A 10,044-nucleotide genomic window follows, 5' to 3' on the forward strand; every position below is an offset into this window, starting at 1 on the left:
TAAAATTAAAACAAAAATATATACTGTTTAGTTGGAAATTAAAACAGTGTGACCCGAATTCTCATGTTCCCCCTTAATCTAAATTAAAACAAATCATTTCAAAGTTGAAGATGTTATCTATATATTTTGTCGTGTGAAACAGCTAATAATTTTTTTTTGGTAGAAAGACACAGTTATTAATGATATATGAACTTCCACGTTTTATTTAGAAAATAAAATTGTCCATAAAACAAATATAGATAATAACATAAAATGCAATTCAAATTAGAATTTTTATAATTTATGGCCACAACAAGATAATTTCAGCCAATTCGATAATATTTTATTTTTATTCAACTGTTACGTGATATGTGATTTATTCTAACAATATATTAATTTTTTAACTGAAATTTTGGAATGCATTTATTTACATATACATTTTTACAGCCAATTTGTGAAATAAATCATGTAGTTGAGACTTATTTACAATGGGTGCCACTGGATTTTAATGTTTATTTTTGATAATTAGAAAGAAAATCTTCAAATTAAATATTTGTTATTTAACAATCTTCCCAAAATCTCTCTACATTAACTACACGATTAGTTACTAAAATAAAAATTCCAAAATATTTAATATCATTTTAATCACTACAAAATTATCATTTTTGATATTGCTTTTTTGCATAACTATAACAATTCGATTATAATCATCAAACCGCAGAGATATTTGATAGCATTTAATTAGTACAAAATTACAAAATATTTAGACAATGATTCATAAATTTATCATAAATAAGATCAATTTTAATAAAATAAATGATTTTTTTTTACGACACGAGTTGGTGGAACGGGTTTGGCAGAACGTTACTTAATAACAATTGTAAACTATAAAATATATAGATACAATTTGCAAACTTTTATATATGCTAAATTTTAAAAATAAATTGTTCTCACGATATACTGCGGGTTAAAATCTAGTATTATATCTATATGCTTAATCTATCATCATGTGATCTATATTGGATTATTATTTGGAACGTTAAATATTGGTATATCTAAGTATGGTGATACAAAACAAATATATTTTTACATATGTATTCAGAAAATAAGACGTTACATTTTCGACCACATTCTTATATGTACTTATGTAGCATTTTATCATTTTTTAATTGAAGCACTTGCTATTTATCTAAATACACCGTCACTTTTTATTATGGGACTTCGTCTCACAGTTCCTTAGCAAATCACCTGGAGGACATCCGTTTTTGGGCGAATAAATTGGCAAGCATTCAGTTTGGTTTTATTAGAAGAAAGAGAAACAAATTAGCACATGTCTTAGCGAAATATGATTGTACCTATTCTTATTTTTATTTTGGTTCTGGTTCTTTACCTATTTGGCTTGATCGATACTTTTGTAATGACTCTAATTGATTAATATAATTATTTTGACGTAAAAAAAAAATCAAAGGCCGCTTTGTGCACAACTAAGGAAAGCTTGGGCTTTAAGGCTACATACATAGTTTAAAGGCCCTATAGACGACATATGCTTTAAAGTTCAAACCAACTAATTAATCAAATGTCTATTTTCACACACAAAAAAAAAATAACTAATCAATCAAATGCACATTAATTTTTTCTTTTATTATTATATTAATTTTCGTTTAAATGGACAAATACAATGATAGGTTTACACGGTCAAACGACCCATAAAATGGAAAAAACCCTAATCAACATATATAAGAAATCTGAAAAGGGTGATATTCGGCAGCACCGACACCAATTCCAAATTTGGCGATAACAAGAGGTTTTTCGTTGCTACTCCAATCCGACTCGAGCGACATGACTAGAGTTATTGATTCCCATCACAAACCCAAAGCCATGGAGTATCATCAATGATCTCTAGGTTTTGTTGGACTTCTATGGTATTCCAATATTTGGTCTTATAGTGGCCTACACATTGTTGGTATCAGATCCCGCATCACGGGTTCGGGACCTACCAAAGATTGCCATGTAGGTAGGAGAGGCCCAAAGGAGGAAGGGCCCACGGTCTTCGCTGAGCGAGGAGGAGAATACGAGCGAAGTGGTCACACCGCGAGGTGGATGTGACGACGAGATCAAAGTTGTTCGGATTGAAGAGCCAAGTGGGCCGGAAGATAAGGTTCAGGGAGCCCGGAGTCAATTCAAATTTGAACGTTTGAATAGTTAATTCGAAAACTAAAAAGGATACATTTAAGATGGAATAATTGTGTGTAAATGAGAATTAAATGTATTCCTTGAGTATAAATTATGGGTCAAAGGTCATGTAAAGACACACGCATTTTTGGGCAAACATACTATACACATTTTCTTACAAAACTCATAGTTTTCTCTATAATCATTAATTCATTTTTCTCATACATTTGTCATCAAGAATAATCCTTCTCACTAAATAAATAAATACTTGAGTGTGTGAATCCGACATCCACAGACATATTGGCCGGAAGAAATTGCTCTCAACTTTCGATGAGTTAAATGACCACGGTCTTCATCATAACCTTGCATAGGCGTGTGTAGAAACGATGGGAAAGTATATCCATATTTTTTTAGTTATTTTAGTTTAACTTTCACATTAATTTAGAGCATGTTTTGAAATTGTAAAAACAACGAACTAAGAAAAACTGTTTATATCTCTAGTTTTGTTATCGTAGCTTTTATGGTCACCACCGAAACTATCATGACCATTATAGTTCCCACTGGCTATTACCATGACTAGTTTAACCGCCAGATTTTATCTGGCCACCACTAAAACTACAACGACTAGTTTTCTGATTGTAGCTCTCTTAACGTCTACCGAGACTAGTTTGACCACCATAGTATCCTTGGCCATTACCAAAACTAATATTATCGTTATAATATGCATATGTAAAACAGTTTATGAATGATGTGATCAATAGTTGTGTAAAGATTGTACAATTGTTCTTACAATGCATATTAGTTGTGACTTAGAATACATAATTTTATATGTATTTATCTCAAATCCTTATATATAGATTCAACTGCCTCCCATAACCGGTCTCAACTATCTGCTAAAATTACTCTCATAATTTTTTTAATTGCATTTACTTCTTTTTTTTATTGCATTTACTTTTAACTAATCGTTTTGAATCTTTTACAAAATAAAATCATTTTGCAAAAATCTAATTCAAAAGCAAAACTCAAACGATCTAATGCGACCTAACGAAGAACTCAAGAAATTATAATTCACTGCTTACTTACTCTGATTAGCATTTAATATATATATATATATATATATATAAATATTTAATTAATGTTATAAATCATAGGTGATTTGATTTGCTGCAAAGAAAAACAAATTAATAAAAAATGACTTGTGGAAACGAGAGAGAGAGTGTTTCTCATGATTTCAAATGAAACGTATATAAGCATAATTGAGTAAAAACTACCAATGTAGATTCTCTACTAATATGGGTAAGTTTTCTCCAAACGAATGTATTTTGACAAATGTTAATTCAAATAATCTGCGGATAATAAAGAAGAAAACAAAATATGGTAGTTCATTAGTTTTTGATATCGTTTCACCCGAGAACCGAGAAAGGTAAAAGTTTGCTCTCAAGTCTGTTTTTTAACAGAAAATTATAATGATAAGTGATTAATTAGTAGAACTCGTTCTGTAATTTTTTTACCGTCCCGTGATTTTTTTTAAAAATAGTAATTTTAACATTTAAGAATAATTTTTTATATAGAAAAGCTTTGCAAATTGTATCATTCTCTAATACATTTATATCTATAGTTTAATTTTATATATAGTAATATTATACATACCACATAACATTTTTGGTTTTATATAATCTTTTCTAAATTAGGATGATTTGATATGTTTAATATTAGTGGTCTTAAAAAATAATAAATTAAAGATTTAACCCGTATTGAAACGGTGGATTAATTATATTTTACTTTTTTATTAATGTTGATTCAAAAACCCGTCCCTCCAAATCTGTCTTGCCAAAAAGCTATTTATTTTGTTAATATTAATTTTATTAATATTAAATTTATTAATGATATCACTCTGAATTAGAATCTAAACATTTTAGCTAATAACATAGGAGTGCACCATATTTATTTAATAGGAAAATGTACCATATGACCCGAATGCACTTTTATCCAAATCCACCAAAAAAGTCTTGCAAAAATACTATAGAAATAAGAAACGATAGTCGGTTTTGATAGGTATAAGATTAACAAATATATTAGTTAGCTTAAATTAGTTAAAGAATATAAATTGAAAATGTATATTACACTTTATTTGAATATAGTATCAAAACTTATATAACACAGAGATTTGATAATTTTTTAATTGATGAATACTTTTTTTGTGCTAATTTTTATGTGATTAAGATTTAATTGATTTCGTATATAAAATATTAAATTGACTTATTTGTTTATAATTTGGTAACAGATAGATATTTGAATATTCAATATATTTTGCTTCAGTTTAAAAAATCTTTGATGATCCGTCTTTAGATCCAATAAGCCCTATAATCTAGATATTAACCTGCAGTATATATTTTAGTTAAACTAAAATTTTTTTATTGTAAAGATGATTTAAAAATATTTGATATTATTTTATTTGATTTTAAATATATAGTAAACTGTGAGTTGTATATGTTTTGTTGATATTATCTATATTGTTTAGTGTTTAAGATTATACACTTGTAGTTTGTTTGTTAATTTAAGAGTTTCACCTGTAGTATACCATTTTGTATCAATATCGATCTAAACATGCAATTCTAGGATTTTCAACTTGTATCAAAAATTGAATCACATCTAATATGTTATTAATTATTGTAGTATATAAGATTATAAATTTTCAATATAATATGTATGAAATTGAATATAAATATTTCAAATTATGACTCGTTACTCAGTAGAAAGTTTTCTTAAATCTAGTTTTTACCCGTTATAATATTTTTGTATGTATTGAACAGTTTATATTTGTTTTTAAAAATTCAAATTATGGCATATGGGAAAAAACTCTAATTATTTTTTTATAATGATGATATTATTTTTCCGCAAAAATAGAATCATATAAAGATGAGAAGTGAACTATAATAATTAATAAAAAAATTAATATGATAATTTAGATATCAAATATAATTTGTTGATTTTAATTGGTTAATTTTTTGGAAATTAATAATGTATTTCGTTTTTCTAATTAAATTAAATTAATTAAAATTTAGATATCAAATCTTATATGTTGATTTTGATTGGTTATTATTTTTGGAAATTAATAATGTATTTCGTTTTTTAATTAAATTTAATTAATTAAAATTAGTATTTGACTTTTTAATCCTTAAAAATATAAATTAATTTACTCTTTAAAATTTTATTTCTAATGGCATACCTATGTAATTACTTACAAACATTAAGGTTATATTTAAAATGTACTTCCCAAATAATATAGTAGGATCATAGATAGAAAAGAACCTTCTTCGCAGACAAATTTATTGAAAAGTAATATTAAAAAAAAATAACAACTTTATTACCAAAACAATCTTTTCATATCGCAAATTAGGAAAGTTGGACCATACAGATGTCATGTATCAACATGTAAAATGGAGAGCAAATAAAATGACACTACACATCCTATTTTTACATTCTAAATATATTTGTTCACTATTAAGTTCTATTTTGTTTTTAACACTACACAACTTTTATTTCAGTTTCATTTTTCTCATACTTTTGAACATGTTTTGCACTTATCATAATCAAATTTATATCACCACTGTTAAAAAATATAAAATAGATTGGGGTCTTTTTAGGCACAGTATTAGATTTGGTGGATGATACGCTAATTAAACGGATTAGACGGCTATCAAATGGGGTTATACCGATTGAAATATGTCTAAGATCTTTTAGTTTATTTTAAATAGTTCAAACTGTATTTTTGTTTTCTTAAAAAAAACTTTCATATATCATTTACTTCAAAGTGTTTCAATTATTATTCAATTGTATATAAATATAAAAATTTTATTTAAAAATTTTGTTTTGAGATTAGATTTTTAGGCGTTAGGCTGCCAAAAACACCGATACTATTAACCGATTCACTAAGATTACGATGTGTAAATGCTAAATATAAGAGAAGATAAAGGACCTAGTTGTCAATAAAAAGCACCACTTGCTAATTGAAGATCATTGTCTACGTGTGAACGAGCTGGCAAAGAATATTAAACCCCTTTTTGGTCAAATAAAAAAACGTGTAAACATAAATCTTTTGGTAATAAAAATCAAAACCAAAATATTATCCAATTTGTCTCCATCCTTCCGTTTTTTTTTTCCATTACCGTACGCCGAAGAATCTGCCCCAAGGTACCGATTTCTCTTCTTCCTCTGATTTTCCGATTTCTTCTCTGTTTATAATCGAATCCGAAATTTTAGGTTTTTTTTCCGTGGGAAAATCTCGAGAGAATATGTTCGGAGAGAAAGAAAAAACACTTCGATTTGGTTTTAAATCAATTGGATAAGGATAATTAATTTAGGTTTATGGCTCTGATTCCCGATAAAATCGCATGATGAATTTTTTTTACAAAAAGATCGAGAAACTGCGTTGACTTTGGGTGCTAATTTTGAGAATTTAGGGTTTGGGTTTGTTTAAAAATTAGTGTTTGATTCGTTTAATTATTTGTATGAATTGTAAAGTTTTAATTTTTTTTACTGGGTTCCATGGATTGGTCTAGATTTTGCTTTTTTTTATTTATTGTAGTGTTGGTTGGAGAATTTTGATTTTTTTTAATGATGAATTGGTTTTGTTTGCAATGTGAATATGATTAAGATTTGGATTAGAATGGATATGGTATTGAAAACGTAGTGAAATGTAATTGTGTTTTGGGTTTGTTCCTTGTGGTCTAAAAATATGCAGAAGTTTAAAGGTATTGATGGAACAACCGAGGAACAACAAGACCTCTCAAGAACAAGCTCGTGAATCGCTCATCGAAATCTCCTACACTTCACCCGAGGAAGACGAGGTTATAACCTACTCAGATGTGAAGCCTGTCACCTATATCTCAAACGGAAGTGCCAAAGGAAACAAAGATGATGCGGAGAAGCTCAGAGATGAGCTGATTTCGATATCCTACGACGAGTCACCGTCGCCTTCACCGGATGTGGATGTAGCTGTTTCGCCGACCCTGCCGAACGGTGTATGTCGTGGATAGGAAGTTAATGTACAGCTTGAAGAAGTCTTTACTTTCTTATGCAAAAGACTTTTGGTTTGGTCTAAAAGTTGACCATTGTTATATGTTAACGTTTCTTCCTTAACTATATGATTGAAAATCAATGAAGTTTCTTTTATTGTGTGCTTGTTTGACCTGTCTTATATAAAGTTAAAAGCTCTGATGAGTCTCATTGGATGATCTTTTAATCAAATTAGTATCACACTGATACAAGTTGAGAGTGGTAAGAAACATTGAGAAATGAAAGATTGAAACTAAAGCATGGATTCTCTTGTTTTGCTCTGTTTTTCGAACATTTGGGAAAGATAAAAGGCGAAGAAACCCTAGTGAGCAGCGTCTTCTTCTTCGCAGAACTTGGTGTATTCCTTTGGACCCATCAGAGCTTCCAACTCCGCGGGGCTGCTCGGTTTCACCTTTATCATCCAACCATCTTCATAAGGGCTTGAGTTGATCTACACAAATGAAAAATCGACTAATCAGATTGATCTGCGCCACACTACAAACAGAGGTATTTTTCAAAATGTAAAAACTTACCAAACCAGGTGACTCGGTGAGCTTTGTGTTAACCTCAATGACTTCACCAGAGATTGGAGATAGAATCTCACTTGTGGCCTTAACACTCTCAACAGCTCCAAAGCTTTTTTCTTTGCTCACTGAACTGTTTGCTTCAGGCAGCTCCACAAACACAACTTCTCCTAAATGGTCCTGCACAATCATCGACATATACATATAATCTCTCTCTTTCAGACACATAATCTGATCTAAACTAGTTCTAAGAGTTATGTCTTTGTTACCTGCGCATGGTCAGTGATACCAATTGTAGCAACTGAGCCTTCATGTTTCACCCACTCATGTGAATTTGCATACTTAAGTCCTTCCAACACTTAAAACCCCAAACAACCACTAAAGAATTTCAGACAAGAGTCCTAAAACAGAACCAATGCAACATACAAGTTGTGTCAAGATGTTGTTTTCTTACCTGAGGAGAAGCATCTGGAGATGGAGAAAGCTGGCAAGAGATGAGATTTGGAGGCAGAAGAAGAGAGCTTGAGAGCATTTGCTGTAGAGGAAGCCCACATTCTCAGTGCCATTCCTTTTTCTGGTTTGTTTGTTTACTTTGTTTTGAGTTTTCTCAAAGGAAAAGTGGGAAAACAGTAAAGAGAGATCTTAATTGCTTTTATTGACGTTTGTGTTCTATCTTTAGATGTATGGCAGAAAACAAAGGCCTCATCTTAATGTTGTCGTCGAAAAAAGTGTGACCCAAACTTTCTCGACCAGTCAGAAGGTTTTGAATTTGAACAAAAAGTAAAATGAAAATGAATAAAGAAACCAAAAAAAAAAAAAACTTAAACGGGGTTATTTCGGCCCACAAAGCTGATAAACACAATAACTTGAGGTTTACGGTACCTTATAGTGTCGGCCAGAAATTGAAATTTAGAAGGTAATGAGTAATTAATCCCACATCGGAGAACTTTAAGGATCTAATCTAGTATATAAGAAGCATGAGTTAGTGCATTAATTAACAATTGGCTTTTAGCAAGACAATCAGCACGGACATTGTTTAAACGTGGAATAAAAGATAAAGAAAAACGAGGAAAGCTAGACTTTAAAGAATAAAATTTTCTAACTCAGAAGAAAAAGCGGGTCACTCATCAGAAGTGTCCAAAAGCTGTGTCAACTCCTTGCAATCTGTCTCAAAACTATATATTACATGATATATATTAAAACTAGTTGTTTTAACTTTTCAAAGAGCAATGTCATGGATCGGCGTAATGTTTTGTGATTTCTTACAACCATTACTGATTCAAGTGATCATCTTCCACGCAAAATTGCAGGCGGGGGATGTCTCACAAATCAATATCTCTCCTGAAATAATCTCAGTAGAATCTCTGCCAGGTCTGAAATTCAGACCCGATCCGCAACATATATGCCTAGGCCTGTTACGGTTATCGACAGCAATGTGACAAACGCGGTGCACCAGGTGATGGATGCAATGCAAGCGCCGGTCTACTTCGAGACATACATCATAAAGGGGAAAAATATGAATCATTTGACGTGGGAAGTGGTGGACTCGATACGGAAGAACAAAGTGTGCTTGAATGGCAGAGTCAATAACTCCTTGTGTGGTGGTGCAAGGAAAGAGCTTGATCTCTTTGCATCTCTTGTCGACTGCTTTAATCTTAATGGTCAACCGAGTCGCCATGAGAATGTTGACATCGTGGTGATCAGAGAGAACACGGAAGGCGAATATGCAGGTCGGGAGCACGAAGTTGTTCCCGGTGTCATAGAGAGTTTTCAGGTGACAATGACAAAGTTCTGGTCAGATCGTATTGCTAAGTATGCTTTTGAATATGCTCACTTCAGCAAAAGGAAGAAAGTTACAGCAGTTCACAACAATGGAAAATACGAAAAACTAGCTGATGCGTTTTTCTTGGAGTCTTGTCAAGAAGTTGCTAAAATGTATCCAAACATCACCTACAACGAAATCGGTATTAATAACTGCTGTTTGCAGCTAGTAGAGAAACCAGAGCGATTCGACGTCATAGTAACTCCAAATCTCTATGGGCTATAATTGCAAACATTGCTTCTGGTGTTGCTGGAGGAAGTTTTGGTGATGACTATGCAATCTTTGAGCAAGTTGGATCAGTAGGAAACCATAAAAATCCTGTGGCGTTACTGTTCTCTTCGGTTATGATGCTGAGACATCTTCTGCTTCCTTTATTTGCCGACCGGCTTAAAACCGCCGTGACACGTGTTATCTCTGAAGGAAAGTGTGGGAACAGTAATACAACTACACAAGAGGTTGTTGATTCTGTAATTGCAAACTTGGATTGAC

At 31.1% G+C, this 10,044-nt stretch overlaps 3 protein-coding genes and 1 long non-coding RNA gene across 4 annotated transcripts; 2 read left to right on the plus strand and 2 right to left on the minus strand.

The window, feature by feature from the left end:
* Positions 1 to 6,170: 6,170 nt before the first annotated feature.
* Positions 6,171 to 7,379, plus strand: AT1G32460 (uncharacterized protein). Its single transcript, NM_102981.2, has 2 exons — positions 6,171 to 6,345; positions 6,896 to 7,379. Exon 2 carries the CDS (start codon positions 6,912 to 6,914, stop codon positions 7,188 to 7,190), a length of 279 nt encoding a protein of 92 aa, NP_564403.1. The 5' UTR covers positions 6,171 to 6,345; positions 6,896 to 6,911; the 3' UTR covers positions 7,191 to 7,379.
* AT1G06573 lies at positions 6,350 to 7,372 on the minus strand. The gene has a single exon (NR_139108.1). It is a non-coding gene; the product is annotated as an other RNA (long non-coding RNA).
* AT1G32470 (Single hybrid motif superfamily protein) lies at positions 7,357 to 8,452 on the minus strand. The gene is made up of 4 exons (NM_102982.4): positions 8,188 to 8,452; positions 8,003 to 8,091; positions 7,743 to 7,913; positions 7,357 to 7,660 (listed from the first exon to the last, which is right to left on the minus strand). The coding sequence occupies exons 1-4, from the start codon at positions 8,297 to 8,299 to the stop codon at positions 7,532 to 7,534; spliced, it is 501 nt and encodes a 166-aa protein (NP_174525.1). The 5' UTR covers positions 8,300 to 8,452; the 3' UTR covers positions 7,357 to 7,531.
* A 683-nt stretch (positions 8,453 to 9,135) lies between these two features.
* IDH-IV (isocitrate dehydrogenase IV) lies at positions 9,136 to 10,043 on the plus strand (the record flags this gene model as incomplete). The annotated part of the gene is made up of 1 exon (NM_102983.2): positions 9,136 to 10,043. One exon carries the CDS (start codon positions 9,136 to 9,138, stop codon positions 9,778 to 9,780), a length of 645 nt encoding a protein of 214 aa, NP_174526.2. The 3' UTR covers positions 9,781 to 10,043.
* Position 10,044: the final 1 nt, after the last annotated feature.

Source organism: Arabidopsis thaliana, assembly GCF_000001735.4.
Source record: "Arabidopsis thaliana chromosome 1 sequence".
In the NCBI taxonomy this organism is placed as follows: domain Eukaryota; kingdom Viridiplantae; phylum Streptophyta; class Magnoliopsida; order Brassicales; family Brassicaceae; genus Arabidopsis; species Arabidopsis thaliana.

What these genes read in the sequence shown, in the direction of transcription:
- AT1G32460 (NM_102981.2), top strand. Translation starts at nt 6,912, where the DNA reads ATGGAACAACCGAGGAACAACAAGACCTCTCAAGAACAAGCTCGTGAA.
- AT1G32470 (NM_102982.4), bottom strand. Translation starts at nt 8,299, where the DNA reads ATGGCACTGAGAATGTGGGCTTCCTCTACAGCAAATGCTCTCAAGCTC. An exon ending in CTCCAGATGCTTCTCCTCAG is followed by an intron (nt 8,092 to 8,187) that starts GTAAGAAAACAA and finishes TGGGGTTTTAAG; the next exon opens with TGTTGGAAGGACTTAAGTAT. An exon ending in GTATCACTGACCATGCGCAG is followed by an intron (nt 7,914 to 8,002) that starts GTAACAAAGACA and finishes ATGATTGTGCAG; the next exon opens with GACCATTTAGGAGAAGTTGT.